This window comes from Rhea americana, unplaced genomic scaffold (genome assembly GCF_003343005.1).
Source record: "Rhea americana isolate MKP2758 unplaced genomic scaffold, rheAme1 scaffold_424, whole genome shotgun sequence".
In the NCBI taxonomy this organism is placed as follows: Eukaryota; Metazoa; Chordata; class Aves; order Rheiformes; family Rheidae; genus Rhea; species Rhea americana.
Genome location: NW_028186562.1, coordinates 133,560 through 157,568, shown reverse-complemented (window position 1 = coordinate 157,568; position 24,009 = coordinate 133,560). Strand labels below are relative to the sequence as shown.

Sequence of the window (24,009 nt, the reverse complement as noted above, 5' to 3'; positions counted from 1 at the left end):
TGCAGTGGGAGCACTGGGATGGCCGGGGGCGGGGCGGGGGGACAGCACACAAATGGCGCCGGGGGGTTTGGCGGCGCTTCAGGCCACGACGCCATAGCGCCGCCCTCGCGTTTCCTCGGGGTTTTATCGCCGGGGGGTGGGTGTCGGACGCCCCCGGCCCGCCGCAGCCACGCGCCGCACCCCGCCGCCCGCAGGGAAGGGCTCAGCACGGAGCTGACGCCCCCAAACGCTGCCCCCCCCACCTCCCCCAAAGACTGCTCAGGGCTACTCCAAACGCCCACAGAACCCCTCCCTCCCCCCGGCCCGATCCCCTGGGCAGAGGTCCAAGATCGCCCCCCGGCAGCACGCCAGAGCTACCTGGCCTGCTGGGCCACCGATGAATTTAATCCAAGAAGGACACTTGGCAGGAGGTGGCACCCAAAGCGCCACGTCAAGGCGCTCACCCCAGGCCCCGCGTGCACCTTGCCAAGGCACAAACGCCTGCGAGGTCCAGTAAGCTGCGATTAGGGTTTATTTTGGTGGCTGCATCTTGTTCACGGATCTTACATTGATCCAGCATTGCCAACGCCCTGCTTAGCCCCATACCAAACTCCCAGGCTTTTTGTCTCTTTGAGATCCAGCAAATCTGCTGTTGTCTTCCATCATCCACATCCCAACAGCCAGAGCCTCAAATGCTTTTATGATCCACAGCTGATTGGCTCTGATGCACGCCTGCGAGTGTGTACCCACAGTCTGGCTCCTGAGCATTGCTAGTTCAGCAAGTGAAAAGCAGAGCTGAGGCTTCCACACTGCATTTCCGCCACACATCTGTGTCAATGCACTGTCTTCACATGCACGCCTAAATTCATCTTCAAACAACAGAAGTAGTAAAATAAAAACAATCATCACTGCAAAGTGCTGACAAAAAGAAGAGAAACACCCTGAAATGAAATTGGGACGGTCAAGAGTTCCAGAGTTCCGTCAAAAGTGACCACTTCCTACACCAACTTCTGCACATCACAAGCAAATATTACAGGCGTAGTCCACAAAGATGCATTTTTTCTCATAGAGATCATAGATGTCTTGCAGAGAGTCCTAGTTTTCCTGCAAAGATGATCTGAGTTTACATCAAGTTGACTGMAGATGCTGTGCAATCAAGGCTTATTCTTTAGACACCACACTCTTCACTGTAAGAAAGAGCTAGTGAAGAAGGGGACTTGGTGGTGGTGGGGGAGGGGGCCAAAAGGAAAGGGTTCTAGCTTACGATAACCTCCCAAAGAACTCAGGAAGTCAAAGCAGGCCCTTTACCAGATCCTCCTGTGTTCCGCTTCCAAAAGCTGAGATTCTCAAGTCACCTTCAAGGAGCTTTAATACTGCAGTCTTTTCAGTGAGTCAATGTAATGAAAAGTGGCTCCCAGAGCCCAGCTCGTTTCAATGTTGTCAATTTTCCGGGCAAGCTGGAAAAACAAAAACAAAAAACAACCCCGCCCCCCAAAACCCCGAAGTTAAAACAATTCCCCAGGAGGAGAAGACACATGCAAGGTGAACACCGTGCTCAAGGTTACTGCACTGGTTACACCATGGTGGAGTGTTCCCCCCACCCCTAATCACCAGGCATGTGCTACACCAGGAAGGGAAACCAGGGACTGAGTGGCTAGGGCCACCTTGGCGTCCTGCCCACTCTCGCAAGCGATCCCTTTTGTGCATCACCTTTAAGACTTGGCTCTTCACAAAGCCTAGTTCTTGCAGAAGCCAGGTGATGTATGTGAGGTCCATGCAGAGAAAAGGGCTGCTCCCTKGGCTGATTTCCATGGTCTTACAAACTGAGGAGAATAAAAGCAGAATATCTGAGTGCATACTGTGGGCTCAAGCCTAGCATCAGCCCAGCTTTGAAAAACATCAAACTATTAAAACACATCTCAACAGCTGGGTTCCACAGTGATGGATGATTCTATTTATCCTCTGTCTTCCTTGAGAGGTTAAAATAACATAGATGTGTTAGCAGAAACAGCAAAGCTCTGGCACAGTGAAAGACCAAGGTACTTTGTCTCTACCATAAGACAGCTGAGTTCCTTTTACTGCTCAGAGAAAGACAGAAATGGCACACAACTTTTCTAATTGCTTTAAACCTTTAAAATCTAAGAAATTTCAGGTGTGTCCGCATCTCCTTTTGGTGAAAAAAAAAATGTTATAAACTCAGAAAAAACAAGAATTTCAAAAAAATCTCAGCCCTGTCCTGATACAGCTTGAATGCTGAGCAGTTAGTTGTGCAAGAGCAGCTCTTCTCACCAGAATGTTTATCAAGCACATGCATTCAACAGAGGTTGCCAAAAAAAAAGACTTAAGGAGAATAAAACCCCCTTCCTTTCTCAGGATGGATCATGTAGAGAGCAGTCCAGTAATTAGAACCCCTGAAGCCGCTCACTCACTCAAAAGTTTACTAAAAACAAAAACCTCGTATTGGTTGGATCAAAGCCCAAGTTTGCAGTATTAAAAAGAAATACACTTATATTTGCACATCAGAGGAGGCAGTTCTCTCTACAGCTGATGAAGCAGAAAAGACCATGAAACAGTTTTTCCCTCTTTCTGATTAATGATCAAGCATATGAACAAAACTTAAGACAAAAAGAAAAACTGAATCATATTAGAACAGCTTATGCTAATACAATGAGAATGCCACATCCCTTTTGAAAACATGATTTCACAACAACTATTAACTGGTATGTTTATTATTAATAATTTCTGATTTTTTTTAATGTCAGTATTATGTGTCTTATGTGGGCTGCAAAAATAAGAATTAATACAAATAATAGTTAAGATTTTCAAAAAGAAACAGAAATGTTAGTCAAGATGCTGCAGAGACAGGTGACCTCCAGAAGATGGGTGCTCAGTATTTATTAAAACAAAACAGAAAAAATCCGACTTCTTAACATGTCACACATTTGACACCTGGATATGGATTCACACATAATTACTACTCCTGTTTGATTTTATTCTTTACAATTTTATTCTTTACTCACCATATTTAGCTGCAATTTCAAAGTCATTGACAGTTAGACTTCCTCCCTTTTCTTTATCTAAATACAAAAAAAAAAATCAGGATCTGTTTTATGGCTTGTGTATAAAACCAGTTACAGATGCCTGTTGTAAAAACACTGGAAATCAAGCCTTGAGCCACTGAAATCAATGACAGAACTCACACCTGCTTTAAGGTTCAAGAACCTTGATTTCAGAGCCCTAATACACACTGAAAATCCTCATTTTAAGCAAATTTCTCTAGTTTCCTAAAAAAAAAAAAGCAAAGTTAACAAACTCTCTTGCCTTGTTGCCATGTTTGTGCTGTCCTGTCCTGTGATGCCTGAATACAGTAATCACTTTTGACCAGATCTGACAAGACAGTGGTGCTCTGCAAGATATTAAATCTGAAATTATTTGCAAAACAAAGTGACAGAGGAGGGGTAAGTTTACCCATAGTAACTTGAGATCCTATCATCTGCTTTCTACCACTGAACATGACAGGTCAGTATACCACTGGAAAAGAGATGGGATGCATCCTAAACACATGTGGAAATATCTGAACATCTTTATTCCATTTAAAAAGCCAATGAAGCAAAATACCCAACCCGGAAATGCAGGTTTGATGTGCTTTATTATCCAAGTGGAGATATGTTCATCTCTATGGGATCTTTTTTCTATTTTAGTTGGTAGTGTTAATCAGACACCAGTGATTTCTGAAATGTAGTCAGTTTATTTTTTTAAAAAAAGGATTAAAAGAAGTTGCAAATCCTATTTCACAACCCTCAGTTCCCAACGCTACCCGCTGGTGCAGCAAAGGACTCAGTTCCTTTACAGCTTAGCAAAGTACTGTGATATGTGTCAGTGCTATAATTTCTCCAATTACTTGCCATTTAAAATCAAATGCAAACAGGAGCAAACTTACCTATGAGACCAACCTCTGCCGCACAGTCATAGTAATAGGAGAAAGCATAAAAATCCAAAGTCTTCACTTCCTCGGTTTTATGCACTTTTTTGTAGAGCATCTTTGCCACTTTCTTAGAACAAGACTCATACAGAGGTTCACCTAAAAGAAGGCAATGAAACTCAGCAGGTTATAGGCAGGCAGTTAAACACACACACAATTTCTTCAGACTCTGCATGGATGCTTTTGCATCCTTTTTCACCCTTTGAATTCTTACAGGCTCTTCACAGAGATCAGAAGTAACAAGTCTGCATCTCTTTCAGGGGCCACATTCACCATCCTCAGACTGGGGATAAGTATAGACACATCAGGGATGGACAGCACCAAGGGGACAGGAGGGTTTTAAAAGATCTGTTTAGGGAGTGCTCAATTCCTGCTGTATTACTGCTAACAGCTTTGTGGAGTAGACAGACATGCCAGGACACAGAGCAGAAAAAGCTGCACAAAATCTGTTAACAGGACAAGCCTCAGGAGAAAGTGTCCTACAGAATGACACTCACACAGAGAATCTAGTCTTTCCAAGACCCTTAGAGTGTGTTTACTTTACTCTGCAGTAAGCATGCTGGTCTTGCAAGGGGGAGAGAGGTGATAAGGCACTATACCTGCCTTCTGTCCTTTAATTTGGTACACTATCTCAGCATGTTCCCACTCAGTTTTGAAATCAGGTGATAAACAAGGGCTGATCAGCTCCTCACCTTCCCCTACTGCAGAAGTAAGAGGAAGCAGCATAAGGAAAAAGAACTAGAAGTTAGTTTTAGATCCCTCCCCTCCCCAGCCCTTCTCCACACTTTCCCATTCCCTCAACAATGTCCCTCCAACCCTAACTCCAGCTCAAACGTCCCAAGCCCTGCCAAGGCTGGCATGAATCTTTGCCACCTGGGATCCAGCAGTCACCTTCTGCATCTATCTCAAACACGCCCAGGTCTGGTGACAGGAGTCCACATACCATGCCAGCAGCATGAACTCCACAACAGGGCATCCTATTCCCCGCCAGCCCCTAAAACACATCAGCTCAGAGACAAAACTTACAGGGTTTTCCCTCAACTCCTCCTAAAATTGCGAGCCTTGCTGACATCAGCCCGAGTCCCAGGTAACTGCAAAGGAAAAAGCCTCCGTGAACAACATCCTCCCTCTGATACTTCACTGACAACTTGGCTGGGACATACCTGTCTCCTCTATATGATCCCAGCAAGATGGCTTGAGGTGGCGGCTAGTACACGTAAGGGGAATAGTGTGACAACCCACTGTCATTTTAGCCCATCTCTGATAAAAACTGACACATGAGCAGGATAATCCTGCTTTGAGCAAAGCACAGGGAATAGGCCATCAGCTATAAACTAGCTCTTTTAGGAGTGTGTTCCCCCAACCCTTTTCCTAGCCCTCTCAAAGGTGGTACGGCCTCTAGCACACAGTGTTGATTCCTCTTGAGCCCCAAAGCACCCCACAGCAAACTTGGGTGGACAGAAACTGCTTCCCTCTGCCCAGAACACTGGCACACAGGCAGCATTAGAGCCCTCTACTTTCTTAGCTATCAGACTGCCTGCCTGCCTGTTGTTCTGTACAACCTTCCCACACTCAGCTTGTGCAAATGGTTATTTGGCTCAAATTTCTCTGTTTCTAAGGACTCACTTGCAAGGACCCCACTTCAGCAAAACAGCTGGATCTCACTGGCTTCACGTTTTATGTTTCCAGCATGCTCTCTTTCTCAAAACCAACCTGTATGAATACAGCTTATAGGTGTTGTTGAACATCTGAAATGAAGTTGTATGGCCAGCTGGTGATGCCTGGAGAGTTGCCTGGAAAGAGAAAAAGACATCAGTGCAAGGTTTCTGCCAGCAAAAGCAAACAGCAACAACATAATCCTCCAAAACATTATAAAATCCCTGACACAATCTTAGCATAGTCCAGAGAGGAACGATGTGTTTACAAATGTTTGGATTTGACCACAGATACAGATAACATGACCAAAACAGCAGGAGCTGAAATAGTAACTTCACATGATGGAGTCCAAACTAGTTACATTTCTACTTCTATCCACGCCAAACTAAAAAGAATCTTTATTTTAGCTCTTAACTGCTTTTGTCAAAAGGCTACAGAAATTGCTGTGTCGCATGATCTCTACAATGGAAAACTGAGTGCAAAATAATAAGAGACATAGGTATGCATTAACTTGCTACTCAGGTGAACTCAGCTGTGATCTTCTACAAGCCAGAGGAAAAGCACCTCACTGTGCTTGCCAAGGCACAGGGTGAGAAGCAGAGCCTGTGGTCTGGGGAAACAAGCGGATAATTATTTAAGCACACCACTGGTGTGCTCAAAGGAACAAAGCTCAGGCCATGCTGTTGTTCCTCCCAGCTATTCATATGCTAACACCATCTCTTCAAAATTTCCACATCCAGGGCTCTTCACATCTCTTGTCATTCTGCTCTAAGAGCACAGTTGTCTGCCCAGGTCAGAACACTAAGATCGTGTCCCTATCCTCCGCCTTTGTGCAGCTTTACTGAGAACAGGATCTCTACTCAGGCCAGCATCTTACTGCCGAAGATCCGTATCCACAGGATTTCCTGCTCACTAAACACCTTTAAAATGCTGCACTTGGAAGTCGAAAGACAAACACTGACATGTGTTTTTATTGCATAAAAACAGTCACTCCTTAGAAAGGATTGCTTGCAACCGCGTGAACCCAGGAAAGATAGAAACAAGAGCCAAGAAGGAATTTTATTCCCTGTTCTTAAAACACGGCAGAGACCAAATGCTGGATCTGGATTGATTAACAACATTTCCTTTGAAGTCTGCTTATAAACAGCACAAACTGAGCGTCAGTGGTTAAGATGCTCAGAAGGACACTGTACTTTCCCCCCAAATAAAGCAGCCATGCTGGATGCACCACACAGACTAAACCAGAGTTGCAGCTACTGGCAGAGTTGTGAATGCCTCTGGGACGGCACCAAGGCAAACACGACAAAGTGGCCTGAGCTTTTCTGTCAGAGGTGTGGCTTCATGTCACAACGATAAACTTTTTGTCCACTTCCAAGAGAAATAAATCAGAGCACATGTTGATTTAGCATCGGTGTTTCACTACAACGAGCATGTCCACATTACCTCAGCGCGTGGAAGGAAGGTGATCTGTGTTGATCCACCGCCCAAATCCAGCATTCCTACGTTTCTCTTCTGTGGATCATTTAAGCTGCCTGAAATGTGGGAAAGAACAGAGGAAGCCACACTGGGCACTGCAAGAACTAGGAAACTGGAAAGGAGTAAAACCACATCAGTGCAAAGACCAGTCTAATTCCATTCATCAGCTTCCTGCCAGTACCAGATTATAATCAGGATGGCCTGAAAACCTTTGAGTGACAAAGTTTCTTTTACTTCTGTGCTGCTGTTCATGCCCCAATTACAGTAGCTTTGATTAGTGGACTCCTAAACACTTTTTCAATGGATATAAGGGTCCTTTCACAAATTTTACTCTGGTAACGGCTCTGTAACACAGAGGAATGTGCTTTTCTTGGCCGCCTTTTCTGATCCTTTAGCAAGACTTTGCAGATTCCTAGGGCTCAGAGGAGGAGCAACTGAAAAGAACTGGCCTAAGAGATTCAGCTCTTGGAATTCTTGCTTCTGTCAGCCTAGACCTCTCATTTAAATTCAGTTCTTCCCAGTTAGATCCTTCAAATATTACCTTTCTGACAGGAGTGAGTTATGCCAAGTACCTCTGTATACCTCATGAGAGCTGGTGTTCAAGATCTCTGACCTTCCTGGTACTTCCTTTCACCATAAAAAGCTTTACAGCACTTGAATAGTGTTCAGCATGCCGTGTGCAAACACTAGTGGAATATCTATGTTATAGATCTACAAGGAAGTACCACAGCACTTTCTTCCATTCCGTGCACCTATCAAGCAGATCTAGAATATCTGCATTAAAAATTTACCCACAGCAAGTGGCAGACGCTAAGAAGGAATGAAGTGCTCTGGTAACTTCCATAGAAAGTTGGAAGAAAGACTACATACAGGGAATTAATTGAAAAAAAGAGTACTTAAATGGCTAGGAAAAGGGAYTGAATACCTCACTCTGTAAAGCAAATGGCCAAAATCCTAATGGCTTAAATGGACTAGGCCAACCCTTTTTTCTTCCATTCCAAATGATGAGCAAATCCCACACTGGGGCAGAAAACAGCATAAATCTCACAGAATCAGGCATACCTTTAGGCACATGCTCACGTAACCATACCTGTTAAAAAATTTATTGTAATCCAGGCTGAAACACCTATTAAGGAAAAGAATCGGAAGACACATGGTTAGATCATGTCACTTCATTTTATCTATCAACAATATTACGTAAGACAAGCCATGCTAAAAGGTCTTTATGTTTTAGGATATGCTTGGCTGGAAGCATTTTTAAGGTTTCTCAAACAGTTTAACTGGACCATATAAATAAAATAACCAGCAAATCAGAGCCTATCATCCAAACACAGAAAAGCACACAAGAGACTGCCTGTCACAAGCTCCCTTCTCCCCCTTTTGCAAATAGACTACTACTAATGCRAAGTCTCTGAAGGATGTCTGGCTGGTGGACTTTTGTTCATTGTAAGGCACTTGATTTTCCTTTTGCATATTAGGAATTTTCATGTTAGTGTTTTCATTTTTCCTGTTTTCTTTCCAATATTTTTGTGAACAGCACTGTTTCTGTCCTTTTCTTGTTTTATAAGCCTTTTCCCCAAAAATGTGAATTAATTATATTAATTAATTATATTAATTATATTCCACAAATCAAAATATTTATCCATTTTGTTAAAACTCAAGGCGTGCCAGCGAACAAGGTCCAGTTTGATCCTTGGCTGAATCAAAGCTGTCACATAAACTTAATGAATTCTTAATGAACTTAAAACAAAAAGAACTGCAATGTATTTCTTCTATTGAACCCATAAACACCTCCAAAACAGCAGCGATTTTGAAGGCTCGCTTCTAAGCAGATTAAAAACATTTCAACACTCAGTTACTTAGAATTTTGACACATTTCTTCAAATTCTTTTAAGGCAATATTGATTCTAGGTTCTGTCCTCAGTGTTTTTTGAATGGCAATTGAATTCAACATACGTTTTCTTCTCTAGAGAAGATTTTTTTTTCCTGTTTAGTTCACAATCATACTCATTAGATCAGTCATAATTAACATTATGATCAATTCCTTCCAGAGAACTCAAATGTGCACTGTCAAGAGCATGGTGTGCAAAACCAGGTGTTGAAGACTATCCTGACACGTAGATATTCGGAAACCCTTCCAGAAGTGCTGATTGTGTAGCAGCTTCCCACTGATCCCAAAGGAATTGCCAGACACTCATTGCTTTAACAGTCAGGCTAGAGTTATCGACTTCACATTGGAAAACACAGCGCAAAATCTCTTTGGCAGGCATTGCCCAAAGCAGCATAAAAATGATCTCATATGAGTTCCCACAACAGTCAGTGGGGACTTGTCACAACGTAGTAGGAACGCAGAATTCCAGAAAAGGTCTCCAGAAGCTGACCTACCTTCATCAGTTCCATTCATTATGGATACACAGTTGTCTCTCACAAAGAAGGGGGAAGCCTGAAAAATCTCCTTCACCTGTAATTCAAAGAAGAGGTACACTCAGAGAAATCTTTTMTTTTAGTAAGAAAGGACAGGCAGGAGATGGACCTTTCACGAACGTCCCAGCAGATAGGAGACACAGGCTGTTAGAGGGCCTTCTGCACTATACTCTCGATGAGGCAGCAAAGCCCTCGGTTTCCATGCTCTTCTAAAGTAACAGCTGAGAAAACCTGCAGCAGCTCCAACTTAAAATCCATGTGGGAAAGAACGGGACAGTTTGCAGGTAACAAAAAACGAGATAGACATCGGTTTCCCTCATCAACACTGCAAACATTTTCATCAGGCTACAGAGTCAACACATCAGATTTCTTCTTTCCACAGTCATTGAAAGTATCATGAAAAACAGAGGAAAAAGACTAAAATTGGTACACACCTAATGAACTTCTACCACAACCTTAAGGTCTAGGACATAATATTTTATTTCTCTTTATATTATTTAAAAAAATAAAACATATATGCCTATAAATACAATATACATTATTTTTAATCAATCTGAAACAGAGCATTTTTACAGCATCAAGCTGCTAATATGGCAAACCAAGCAGCAAAGTTTTTTCTGAGAACAGCTGGATCCTGGTCAAAGCCACCAACAAACACGCATACTAGCAACAAGCCTTGACAACTGTCAGAAGTGTCTTATCACACTTGTTGTGTTGCACAGGGAGGCTAATGTTTACTGCCATCTCTAGGCTTATCTGCAGCTGTTATCATTCTTCTGTGCTTGTACTCATAGGATTTCTCACTCCATCTGAGATCAAGCGGCTCTGTGTTGCTCGCAGGGTTCAACGACAGCAATGACTCACATACGCTAACATTAAGCAGTGTATGCATCTTTCACACGGTGTGGGGGGGTAAACTTTGCTATAAAATTTTTGGAAAGCAAAGTGAAAGAAACAAAACAATACCTTATCCAGCAGCTTCTGAGCCTTTTCTCCTGGCAGCAACCGTAAGCCAGCCGTTGCTTTCAGGACCAGAGGAGTGAACTTCCACAGCTCCATTGGAACTTCATTCTTTGCTACTTCCAGGAGCTCTTTTATTCCCTGGCCGCTCTGTGAACAGAGAAAGAACAGAAAACACATCTTAGAAATTCTGAAGAATTCTTTAGAAGGGCAAAACAGTGATCAAAGGTATGATTCACTGTGTATGTGGAATATGGACAGCTGAACATCACAAGGAGTCCAGAGATCAACAGGCAAGCAGGAGTCACTATCTCCCTCAGCATAAGAACTGATGGATACAGCTGGGATTATTCAGAAACAAGTCAAAAACAAACAGAAAGAGCCACTTTTTCAAATGGTGCCATGGAACTCTCTGTCACTAAACGTTTTGGCTACCAAAGGCTCAAAAAACTATGAAACAAATACATGGAAGAAAATGTCTTCAAAGTCAGTAAAACATTATGAACCAGGTACAAGCTTTGGCTCAGGAAGTTCCAGATCCCTGTCAGCCAGAAATTACGTGAAACAGGAAAGAAGTCAGTTAACAACTGACCTGGTTTTTAGACTCTTTCCCTGAGAATCTAGTTCTGGTTGCTCTTGGAGAAGGCTCTGCTCCAATCCAGCACGGCTCTTTTTTTTTGTCCTATTCTTAAGTGCATAGCAAATCTTAAGGCAGAGACTGGAAAAACATCTACTGTGCTTTATTTACAGCCTCACCTAGCAATCACCTAGCAAAACTAGATAGACTATGTTTCCTGATCTTCTGAGCACTGAGCAACTTTTTTTGTGGGCTGGTATCATCTGGAGACACCTTCTTGGAGCTTACTGCTCTGAGACAGTTCAGAACTGTACCCCAGCGAGGTGTGGTTTGCAGGGCATATCAAGAACAGGAGGTTTGGGTCACATATTTTTACAGTTAGAGACATGAAATTACCTTTTCAACATCATCAGCATATGCAGACAGACCTGGCTTCAGTGCTTTAAACGTCTCATGGGTTAACTTGGGAGTCTCTGTTCAAAAGTAGCATTCCAAAATAAGTAACAGTACAAATCATTTTGCATTCATACACTATTTTTTTATTTTTTAAAAAATTACATTATAGGCTAATGGCAGTCATCTGAAGCTTCTGCCTGAAGAACTATCAAAGGTCACTCTACCTTTAAAATACAGGCCTTGCTGAGGAATTAGCTCCCTGCAAAAGCATTTTTAAAAATCATGATTATTTTCTAGGTGCTGGTGCCCACCAGGCATGTATTTTTTATGCTCGTCAGCCTCATGGTAAAAACTTCAGAGAATAAGGCACTTCAAACTTACTCCTCTCTTCCATCAAATAGTGTGATGGCAAACTGCTCTTCCTCAGGACACTGCTCTACAGGTATAGCTGCTATTTAGTTAACTTTCATGCATTACAGCCTTTCCACCCCTGTAGAATATTTTCATAATGCATTCCATCCCAACCCACATGCTTGAACCATAATATATCCCCTGATGGCTCTCTAGGAATAATTGGAGTACATTTGTGCAAGTAATCCCTAGGAAAGAGGCATCAATAATTGTTCCATTCGTTATGGAAGAATCTATCTATCATGCATCAGTATGCCATACCTTTTGGCTGTTGTGTAAATTTAAAAATATGTACGCGAGTTCCAGTGCTTCCTGCATCAAACATAATGCCATAAAAGACTGAGAGATCTGCTGTCACTGCCTGATGGTTCAATTTCTCTCTCCTGCTTTCATCAATTCCTTCTGTTGCTCCTGAGATTGGTTTGGAGTCCAAGTGCCATTTTATGTATGCAACATAAATAGCTATGCATGTCAAAATCCCAAAAGCAAAGAACCGCTTAGATATCTTCATGGCTTCCATTTACCAGGTGTTTTGTTTCTTCCCTTTATCAGATGGTTTATTCCTTCTCTTTCACACAGATCAGGTGGTTCCCACATCACTCCTACGACCAACAGAAAAGAGATGTGTTTTACTTCCTAAATCTGCAGAAGGCATTCTGAAAAGAAGACTCCAAGAGCATGCTGGTTGTTTGATCAGGGACTTAACAGCAATAAACTTACTTAACATTATTTAAATACTTAACTGTCAGTTGATTTACAGGCTAGATCTGTGATAAGAAACTCTGGCATGACAGTCACAGGACACAACTGCAACAAAGAGCCAGGTAGAAAGCCTTACACAGGGAGTGAAAGACCACAGCTTGCAAGGAAAAAGATTTCTGCCTGCAGCTCTCTCAGCATCTAGAACAAGACTGAGAGATCAGCCACTGTTTCCACTGCTCAAATCTACCTTGATTAATCCAGGGAAATTTGCAGTCAGGCACTTAAATGTATTCCACTAGGACAAGACAGACTCCTGCATTTGAAACGTTGGGATTAGCCTATGAATCCCTTCCAAACCCAGACCTATTAACAAAATGCCCATGTTGTCTGTCCTACTGATGAAATGTCTCCATGACTGGATGTCGATGACATTGGACACCATCTTCCTAATGGTTCGGGAGGAACATATCCATCCTCCTTCAGGAAGCAGCTTTCAGCACTTCATTGAGATCAACAGCCAGTTTCAAGTGCCTATTTTTTCCCCCCACTGCTCATGATGCCTAAGAAGGAATAGAGAAAAGAGTTCAGAGAAGCTAAATATGATAACCAAGATAGGAAGGGACTTCAGGAGGTCTCTAGTCCAGCTTCCTGCTCAAAGCAGGGATAGCTGTGGAGACCCACCAGCTTGCTCAAGGCTTTATCCAGCTGCATCTTGAAAACCTCTAAGGACAGAGATCCCACAACTTCTTCACTGAGCTCAGAAGGGACCAAGCAAACCACCCCAGGATACACCAGAGACGCAGAGGGAGCAACCTGCAAACCACCTGCGGTCATCTCTGCCAGCTCCTGCATGGTGTTGGAGGTCCAGGAGACCACAGCAGGTTAACTGCAAATCAGCAAGGAAAGGGAAAGAAGGCAGGCCCAAAGAAGTAAGAGTAGCCCCCCCACACACCTTTCACACCAGGGAAGAAACCACAGCAAAGGACTGCACAACACATCTGTGAGCACCCGTGAAGACAAGCAGACGACTGAGAACAGCGCCATGTCACTCCTTTTCTGACAGCAAAATGAGGAAGGGGAAGTAATCACACTGACAACGTTGACTTAAGCATGTTTTTTTTCCCCCCGTCTTTTGCCGATACCAGCTTCCGGAAGCCCGGAGAGGCTAAGAGAGGACAGGATTTGAATCCAAGGGGATTCCAGCGCATCGCCCAAAGGGGGTATGGCGCAACAGCGCAAAAATGGAGGGCGCTTCCCCACCGCGAGGCTGCCGAAGCGCTGCGGGAGGGGAAGGGGCTGGAGGGCACGGCGGCGGCACGCAGGAGCCCGGGGCAGGCCCGCTGCCGCCGGCCGAGGGCACTGCGGCGCGCCTGCACCCCCGGCCGTTGAGCGGCCAAACCCTCCCCAACCGCCCCCTCCCCCCCGGCCCGCACTCACGCTACCACCGGCCCCGCCATGGCGACGCGGCTCCCCCCGCCTGCTGGACAGCCACACTCCCACTGCGCAGGCGCCTCAGCCGCTCGCCGCGCCACGCCCCTCGCCGCGCCCAACGGCCGCCTCGGCGCGCGCCCCTCCCCCCGCCGCGCCCTTCCCGCCACGCCCAACGACTGCCTCAGCGCGCGCCCCTCCCCCCGCCGCGCCCGAGGGCCACCTCGGCGCGCGCCTGCCCCCATAAATACTTCTAGGCTTTAAATACTACTTTACCATAAAACAAAAGGTTGTGGGTTTTTTCTCTGTGATATCAAGACCGCTGCCTTCAGCAGTCTTCTTCCCCCCTTCATCCTAAGCAGAAGAGGACTGCAGAAAGACAGGCCCTGGGAGCCGCAGGCCTGGCCGACAGAGAGCAGCAGCTGGTCAGCAACGGTTGCCTCGGGCAGAGCGAAGCGGTACAACACAGTGCCTGCACGGTTATATTCACAGCTCAGCTATGCTTCAGACTGCAGTTTATTCAGACCTAGTTATTTGGGAAATGATCCTTGTCACTCCAGTGTTACAAGGACCAAAGTGTTTGGTATGGCTAGATGAGAATTAATAAAGAGAGATCAAAGGATATCGTACAAATCTGAGAAACTGTGTAACAGAAAAGGTTATTTCACCAATTCAGTCCTGACTATTGCAGATAGTAACAAGGTTCTGTTGTAGCTGTAAAGGTAAGGCCAGGGTTTTGACATGAGGTACCTGTGAACTGTACACAGTTCATGTGATTTATTGTGCAAGCGGGGTAGCAACGTGCAAAGATGCCAAATTACGTGATGTGCTCCTTTTTCTCACAGCATTGCAGAGGTGTGCAGAACTGGCTAGTGTGTGCCCAGTGACAGAGTCAGTCGCCTGCGGTTACAATATCTGCATGCAAAAAATAAATAAGGCCGCTGATAATGCACCTAAGGGTGTTTATTTTGGCACCTGGCTGTATTGGGTGGACCTGGCTAAAGGTGAACATCTGCCTGCTGAGAGCTCCTGTTGCCGTACTACCAGCTGCTGTTGCTCTGTGTCTTAGGCCCCCGGGTGTGCCTTGGATCCCAGATGCTCCCCAACCACTTAACTAATATTAATACTATTGTACATCAAAGTTATGAAAAAGGAATTCACTGAGATACTTGGTTTAAAGATTTTTTGAGCTGATCTGGAAGCAAAGTATGTACAGTTCCACCAGCAGTCCAGGAAATTGTGTCCCATGTCAGGTGGAGTAGCTATTACCTAATAAGAAAAATATTCTGGGAATACTAAGTGAAGGTAACAATTAAAGCTGTAACTCAGGTTCCAATCCAAGATTCATTTTCTCCCTTTATCTCAAAGAACAGACTAGGTTAGTGCTATCCTCCAACAGAAAAGTCTGTGTTGTTCATGGAGCAGTGGAAATGAAGCTTGTTTTCCCATGGATCTGTCATTTGCCTAAACCCCATGCAACACCAGCTGTTCCTGTGATGCCCTCCACTGTGGTTTCCCATTTCTTCCCACTAACATTTCTAGCCAAGCAGGACTTACCGCATATTGTGGTTTGTAAGTAACCAGGACTAGTAATGGACTTAAAAGTTTCTGAGGGGCAGCAGGCAGACAAACCAATCTTGTAAACCTCCTTTCCTTAAAAAATCAAGATCAAACCATGCCTTTGGCATATTGGCAAATTATTCCCCCACCGACTGCTCTCCCTTTTTATCTCTATTTTTCTAATGATACTTGCCAGTTTTTATAGTCTGAAGTTACATGTTTTTTGCCTTCTAAGTTTCTTTTTTTTTCAAGCTAGAGCTATTGCCTAGCAATAAATTTGAACTCTGATATGCTTTAGAATTGTATCAAGTGAGGATATTCTATTCTCACTCTGTGGGCTGGCTATAGTAGGGCATAATAGATACTAGTGGGTGAGCTCCACCACGTTTTGTGAGTGCATTTTGGAAGGTCTCTCCTGGATATTTTCATTAGCAGCTGTAGTACCACAGAGTAGGAAAAGCCAAGCAGGACTGTGTTGATGCTCCCTGGTATTTGCAAGCCAGGCACAGAAATGAGCTGTAACTTTGCAAATGCTGCCTCAGTGTGGTCTTTTTGGTGCCTTACAGGCTAAAGGTGTCCACAAGTTTTTCATGACCTACATTATTGACCTATATTATCTGTCTATGTGTTAAATAGGCACTAACTAGAAACATGAATGGAAATGGCTTAGTGGTTATTTATACTGAGGTGCGTGCCTGTTGTCTGCAGTAACGTAAGTTAAGACCATTTCTAGATTTCCCTCCTTTGCCTCCTCCATTTTTGACCTATGCCTTGGACTCATGGAGTAAAACTTGTGTTGATTCTGCTTTCAAAGAAAAGAAGTAAAATTGTTGTTACTGCTTTTCCAGGCAGAGAAATACATCCACATTCATGTTGGTGTGCAAGACAGTTAACAATAGAAAGAAAAGCATGAAGGAGAAAATACAGCAAGGTGTTCAAGGCCTTGATTAGCAGGGAAGTGAGCAAGCTTGGTTTGCTTTGCATTTTAGTCACTCTGAACTGAGGCATACTTCTAGGCCCTAGCACTGGGAAACAGCATTACCATGCCCTATTGGTATTTAAACATTATCTCATGAATGAGTTTATTTCTCCTTGCACTTCTGCCTCATTGCAGTTATTTAGTCCAGAAAGAATTGCTAGATTATCTAGGCTGTTGGTGAAATTTGGTGAATGACTTGAGTTTCTTTAAAAAAAATAAAAATAAAAAAACAACTCTGAGTTTAATGGAATTGCACCTGCTCCCAGCAAGTATGTATTTGGCTTTGTACACTTTCGAATGAGGTGCAGAGCCCAGCAGAATGGCCTTGGGGGATAGATTGGGATCAGGGCTTAAAACCAGGTGTCTGCTACTACAAATCATACCAGTTACACCAACACTGCTATTAGACAGTTCCCACTGCTGTGTCCTCATTCATGTAGACAGAACACGCGGAATATCACCTAATGAAGGAAAATTCCCCATTTTTTTTCATGTCTGTGTTATCAGTGTGTTTTTCACTTCACAAATGGATTGTTTCCCAATTTCATGAGAAATGCATTCACCTATGGCCTGTCACATAGCACTGAGATGAATGTCATCTATTATTGCTTCTGAAGGCTTATTTTGATGAAAAAGTGAGCTGAGGTGGGGAGGAAAAGTAAAGAGAAAAAAATCTACTACCATTTTGAATCATTCATGCTTTCAGGAATTGTTCTCTTGTGTCTCACATTAAGGGTGGCTTTCTAGGCAGTTGAAAATGAAATTGTCGTAATTCAGGAGTCAACAGTGAACAGTGAACATCTTGAGTGAGGGGAAGGTGCTTGCTCACCTTATTGTTCAGCTTCCTCTGCAGTAAAATGACTCCAACCTCTTCTCTAAGGCTTTTGAGAGCTATTATGGAAAATATGACAGAAAAGTGAAAAAAAAAAAGTGTGGCTTTAGCAAACATTTTGTGCATGATATTTTAAGAATTTAGGTTAGCTGACCTCTTGAGGATCCCCTGATCAAAGCAGGGCCAGATTTGAAGTTCTCTGAGGTTGTTCCAGGCATGGTCCAGGGATGTTTTCAGGATCTCCAAGGATGGAAATGTTCTGGACCCTGGCCCAGAAATGAACCACCCTTAGAGTGATGTTTTTTACCTGGCACCTAATAGGCCCTTCCTGTGTTCCAGCTTGTGCCCMTTGCTCCTTACGCTAAACATGTCCAAGAAGAATCTGGCTCTGTATTTGCTGCATTAGGTGGTTGCAGACAGCAGTAACACCTCCCCTTGTCTTCCTTTCTCCAGGCTAAACCAACCCAGCTTCCCTACAGCATGTTGACTGCTTCCTCCAGTTCTCCCTAGACCGCAAACTGGCTGTGAGTACGCTCCACCTCACCTTCCTGGTCATCAGTGAAGACTTAGACAGTATTGACCCCTGAGAAACACCATTAGTAATCAGCTACCAGTTAGACTAGGGAGTGTAGATATTGCTTGTGTTTTTTGTGTGATTATTTGTGGGGTTTTGCATGATTATTTGCCTTTTTCATGTGATTATTTGTTTTCATGCTTTTATTTCATGATCAGTTTTGTGTGCATGTCTCATGATATTTTCAATTTCATTATACAAAGCATACTGTAAATAATTTAAGACAAGGAAGAACAGAAAACTGAAGGTAGCTCTCTTTCCTTACTATTGCTAATGTTCTATTGCTGGATGTTTGTAGAAATGGAAATTTGGAAATCAAACTTGCTGCAGACTCCTCTCTAATGCAAAACCCAAAGGATTAAATCTTAGAATTAAATCTGACCTGAAGAGTTACATGCACATGTTTCTTCATTAGGCAAAAATGCAACTGGGTCAGATTAAAGAGCAAACGTTACCTTTAGTGGCCCTTTTCAGTCTGCCAGAGCTGCCCAAGTGCTGGGTTGTGGCAGCACAGCCTTTGCTCGACAGTGCCTTGCTCAAGGAACAAGAGGAGCTGAAGCAACAGAAGAGTCAGACATAGAGTTGTGGGTTTGCTCTATGAATCTGTCATGTCAGCTAGACTTTGTCTTTTTAACTTTTAACACTCTTAGCTCTGACCTTAATTAAGCTTTAAGGAAGGAGACTTAAATAGCTGCCCACAGCTGCTGTCATCGTATTTATCTCAGCTGCTGATCAGTGCTGCAGAGGAAAACATCAGAGAAACATTGACTTTAATTTAGGGCAGCTTAAAACATACAGCATCGTGCCCAAAGAGCTACCCTCACTTTAAACACGTACGTTAGATTCAAGTGCAATATTTTCCCTTTCTTGGATGAATGCTGCTCCTCCTGGCCTGCAAGCCATCTTCAGCATACCTCCATGTCCCAGTGCCTCTTGAGAGGGAGGTCACTGCACATCCCGCTCCCGCTCCTCCATGTGGTTCTGGATGACCCTGCACATCAGTGACGAATGCTTAGAGTCTTATATAGGGGAATGATCCAGAAAGTCACTTTTCCACTCTGAACCCCTCGTTTGTTAGGGGGCACCAAAAATTTAGGTGTAGAATAAACGTCATGCACCTTGACAGAAACACAGTCTTTTCAGCTATTTTTTCATATCACAGAATCACAGGCAGGGTCACCTAGAGCATGTTAGACAGGGTTGCATCCAGGCAGGCTTTGAATATCTCCAGAGAAGGAGACTCCACAACCTCTCTGGGCAACCTGTTCCAGTGCTCTGTCACCCTCACAGGGAAGAAATTCCTCCTCATACTCAGGTGGAAGTACCTGTAGTTCAGTTTTTGCCCTTTGCCTCTTGTCCTTTTGCATGGGACAGCTGAAAAGAGTTTGTCCCCATCCCCCTTGACACCCTCCCTTCAGGTACTTGTACACATTGATAAGATCCCTCCTCAGTCTTCTCTTCCCCAGGCTAAACAGGCCCAGCTCTCACAGCCGTTCCTCAGAGGGCAGATGCTCCAGTCCCCTGATYATCTTTGTAGCCCTACGCTGGACTCTCTGCAGTAGCTCCATGTCTCTCTTGTCCTGGGGAGCCCAGAACTGGACACAGTACTCAAGATGAGGCCTTCCCAGGGCTGAGTAGAGGGGCAGGATCACCTCCCTCCACCTGCTGGCAACACTCTTCCGAATGCAGCCCAGGAGACCATTGGCCTTCGTCGCCACAAGGGCACATCGCTGGCTCATGGTCAACTTGTCATCCACCAGCACTGCCAGGTCCTTCTCTGCAGAGCTACTCTCCACAAGGTCAGCCACCAGCTTGTACTGGTGCATGGAGTTATTCCTCCCTAGGTGCAGGACTCTGCAGTTGCCCTTGCTGAACCTCAGGAGGTTCCTCTTTGCCCAACTCTCCAGCCTCCCCAGGTCTCTCTGAATGGCAGCACAGCCCTCAGGTGTGTCAGTCACTCCTCCGAGCTTGGTAGCATCAGCAAACTTGCTGAGGAGGCACTCTGTCCCCTCATCCAGGTCATTGATGAAGAAGTTGAGCAGGATGGGACCCAGTCCTGAGCCCTAGGGGACTCCACTAGCCACAGGCCTCCAACTAGAGTCCACGCCACTGATGACGACCCTCTGAGCTCTGCCTTTCAGCCAGTTCTCAATCCACCTCACCGTCTGCTCGTCTAATGCACACTGCCTGAGCTTCTCTAGGAGGATGTTAGGGGAGACAGTGTCAAAAGCCTTGCTGAAGTCAAGGTACACAACGTCCACTGCTCCCTCCTCATCTACCCAGCCAGGCATTCCATCAGAGAAGGCTATCAGATTGGTTAAGCAGGATTTCCCCTTGGTGATTCCACACTGGCTACTCCTGATCACCTTCTTTTCCTCCATATGCTTGGAGATGACATCCAGAATGAATGTATCTTGGGCCAGCTACTGATGAATAAGTATTAGTGAYAGCCTGTTGTTTATCTTCAATCATTTATACCTCAGAAGATGGAGAAGGCATATTTGCCAGTATTTCTGAGCTTTCTTGGACAAGCAAACTAAATTACAGTGTTGTAGTTCCTATGAAATGAATATATTTCCTGATGCCCCAGTGATAAATACACTGCTGGTTATAAAGTGCTCAGATTGTAGAGTGAACACAGAGCTAGCTAGATAAATAGTTATAATCAGTTCAGAGAAGCAAACACCAGAAATCTCTTCTTGTTCAATCTGAGGCACTTTAAGAAGACCTCTTTTTCCCAAAACATCCTCTCTGCCCTTTGAGCGCTGGGCCTTTGGGAGCGCCCAGATTGGGTGTCCAGAAGTGTGCACACCAAAAATCCTTCTTTCCTTTTGAATATAGGCTGTATCCTCTTCTGTGTCACATTTTTCTCAGTAAATGGAGCTACCTACCTATCTTCTAACCTAATTTATTATCCTGTGATGAAAATAAGTGTATGTTGGCAAAATATGATCTTACAACTATACAGCCTGATGATAGTTCTATAATAAAATGTGGTTGTTTAAACTTCACGGTAACATTAGTCTTTCATCTGGGCTCAGTGATTTTAATGTCATGACACAAAAAGATTATGCTGTAATTGAGATTTTCAGAAATGATTTTTGACATGAAGCACCCATGTGCTGGTTTGAGCCACATTCATGCTCATCTTGAAACTAAAACTGTGCACTGATGTTTACATGGAGAATAAGCAACTGAAACAATTTGTACATTTTAGTGAAGTTTATAACCGTGATTGACTAGAAAGGTGGTGTATGAAACAGTTAAGATAGTTGGTTGCTAAAATAATATAAAGCCTGAAAAGTTTTGGATAACTCTGTCAATTTGTAAGAGTTATTTTTTGGTTTGGCTAATGAACTCAGAAAGCTCATCAGTTGCCGAAGTGTAATTGAAACACCCTAAAGGGACTCAAAATGACTTTCCCAAAGGCAGCAGAAGTTGCCTGGGTTAGGGACCAAAGAGATGGAGAATCAGATCTGCAGCCACCCGCTTAATAAGGGTGCCGGCTGGCCTTCTGCATCCACGAGGGAAGCCCTTCTCGCAGGAGATTCAGCCGTTTGGAGAGCGCGGCATCCCAACGGGGCAGCTGAATCAGATGCTAAACCTTCCCTCGTGGTCCCAACGTAAGGGAATGAAAAACGAGTTTGATTTGACCAGGCACTAGCCCGTCTGCCCGCCTCCTGCAAAAGCCACTTCACCTCTCACTTGTCCTCCTGAACATCCAGGGTTTGCATTACCAAGCAAGGTGATTGGCCCCATCAGCCTGCTATTCATTAGTCCAACTAACAGTCAGTCGCCTGAAAAATGGGCCAATCTGTTTCTTGGGGCACTGCATAGAAAAGCCACAGGGGCAAGCCAATTAGCATACCAGCCATCACCATCTAGGGAATTTAATTTAGTTACATGGGTGATCTAAGTACCAAAATATTGCCGTTTTGTTATGGAGAATATAATGTTTGTTAAATGACTGAAATCCCCTGAGGCCCATATGCTGCTACTGCTATTTGCCGCGTCCTACCAAGCTGGGAGAAGCAATAAGGCAAAACTGTTTTGTCCCGCACATGGCCCCTGCATTTTGCTGGCAGGACACGGCAGCTGGACACGGGCAGAACAAACCTTTGCCACCCGGGGTGGGCGGGATAGCTTCCCTCCGAAATAGTCGCACACTTGAGCAAACTCATTGTCTGCCCAGAAGGCATTTCAACTGCCTCTTACCGGGCAGCCGGCGCAGACAAAAAGTATCGCAGAGCCAGTGTTCGGCCAACCCGTCTGCGCAACATATTGCATGGGAGGCGGGAGGGAGCAATTAGTTTGCAAATTGCCTGTTTGCAGGTCTGCACGTGAATTAGCTGCATTGCTCTACAGGATTTATTATTCCCATTGTTCTTAAGGAAGGGCCATGAATAAATGAGGCGATTTGGTCAAGTGCCCTTCTCCCGACTTAACCTCTTCGAGGAAGGGGAGACATAATGGAGAGAGTTCTTGCGTGGAGAAGACTGGTTCCTAATGATGTTGTCTGTGTTTTTAAGCCTCTGGATAGATATTGATATAACGGTGACGTATTGTACAAAATTTTTTTATCGTTTAATAGTGTATTTTTTCCAGTGGGAGAAAATACATTACAGCTGCCTGCTTGTTCTGCACCACCGATGCACGTGCTCCATCCAGGCTTGCTGATGTGACCCCAATCCTGCAACCAAACCACTCATAAATTTCTAAAGAAATTCCACGTTTGGAATAAAGAAATTCCAAGGACTTCCTCGTCTGGCTATGGTGATGTGTTCTCCAAGACATAACTTTGCTCCTTTGTGTCTTCCTTCTCTGCATTCATCATTGCTATGTAATCTTTATTACAGGAAAAATAATAGAAGAAAATGAAGGAGTTGCTGGACAGATACACAGAGCCTGGTTTTCTGAGGGGTAGTGAACCTGCAATGCTTATAGATTTCAGTAGGAATTGAGCATAATGGGGCATATCTGAAAATAAGACCCATGTCAAATATGTGTGTAATTACACTTATGTGCAGCTATAGTTCCTGTTAGTGGCAAAGCATCCCAGGTTACTGTGTATTGCTATCCCAAACAGCCAGCACCTTGCTGAGCAAGGCTGGCAAGATGATTCCCATGTGTTTTAGCTATTTTGTAGATTTTTTTGTTTGTTTGTTTTGCTAGGCTATCTGAATGGCAAATTACAGGGACTTTTCCTTTTTGGCTGTTGAAATTTTTGAAGGCGGAAGAAGTTGTATCCTTCCTGATCTTCTCTGCCAGAATTTCAACATATATTTTCTTGCGCACCCATAAGGTGAGTTACCTATGGTAAATCCCCTCTGCTTCTCTGTTGCTCAGCCCTCTGGGTTCCCAAAACAAGCAGCCAAACAAAAATCCCTCTCTACCTCCTATCTTTGAGCCCTGCTTTCCAATAATATATTGTGTCATGCCACAAGGCCAAGTGTTTGTCAGCCTTCCTATGAGGCAAGAAGCTGCTGGGACACTGCATTGCAGCTCACCCTGGTCACGTACTGAAGAGTGGGTGCCTGCTAAAATAATTCCCTTTTCATTGCAGACATGCATTTCATGGCTTACCCCTCTTCTGCTCCTCTCTGGGTCTGTGCTTAAAAACTGCATGTCATTGCTGCCTGTTGAGTCACAGAATCGCAGAATAGTTGAGGCTGGACTATCTGGAGATCTTCTGGTCCAACTCCCCACTGCTCAAGCAGAGTCACCTACAGAACATTGCATGGGACTGTGTCCAGTTGGGTATGGACTATCTCGAGGGATGGAGACTCCACAATCTCTCTGGGCAACCTGTTCCAGTTCTCTGTTATCCTCACAGTAAGGAAGTATTTTCTCATGTCCAAGTGGAACTTCCTGTGTTTCTGCTTGTGCCTGTTGCCCCTCATCCAGTCACAGGCACCACTGACAAGAGTTTGGCCTCATCCTCTTTACACCTTCCCTTCAGATATTTATAAACATTGATAAGACCCACCCTGACCCTTTTCTCCAGCCTGAACAGTCCCAGCTCTCTCAGCCTTTCCTCATATGAAAGATTCTCCAGTCTCTTTGTTGGTCTTAG

General features: G+C 44.2%; 1 protein-coding gene across 6 annotated transcripts; it reads right to left on the bottom strand.

Annotated features, from left to right (window-relative positions):
* Positions 1 to 493: 493 nt before the first annotated feature.
* On the bottom strand, positions 494 to 14,074 carry ENTPD6 (ectonucleoside triphosphate diphosphohydrolase 6). 6 transcript variants are annotated; one of them, XR_014897075.1, is made up of 15 exons: positions 14,001 to 14,074; positions 12,123 to 12,463; positions 11,451 to 11,527; positions 10,484 to 10,627; positions 9,479 to 9,554; positions 8,184 to 8,219; positions 7,061 to 7,149; positions 5,675 to 5,754; positions 4,988 to 5,052; positions 4,561 to 4,662; positions 3,920 to 4,060; positions 3,000 to 3,056; positions 1,690 to 1,802; positions 1,288 to 1,436; positions 494 to 1,166 (listed from the first exon to the last, which is right to left on the bottom strand). XR_014897075.1 is itself a non-coding variant. In XM_085315250.1 (15 exons), the coding sequence occupies exons 3-15, from the start codon at positions 12,379 to 12,381 to the stop codon at positions 1,347 to 1,349; spliced, it is 1,329 nt and encodes a 442-aa protein (XP_085171376.1). In that variant the 5' UTR covers positions 12,382 to 12,463; positions 13,516 to 13,614; positions 14,001 to 14,074; the 3' UTR covers positions 494 to 1,346. The 6 variants fall into 6 exon arrangements, 4 of the variants coding, with proteins under 4 accessions (XP_085171376.1, XP_085171375.1, XP_085171374.1 ...); XR_014897076.1 differs by having other exon boundaries at positions 494 to 1,083; XM_085315250.1 differs by adding an exon at positions 13,516 to 13,614 and having other exon boundaries at positions 494 to 1,436.
* Positions 14,075 to 24,009: the final 9,935 nt, after the last annotated feature.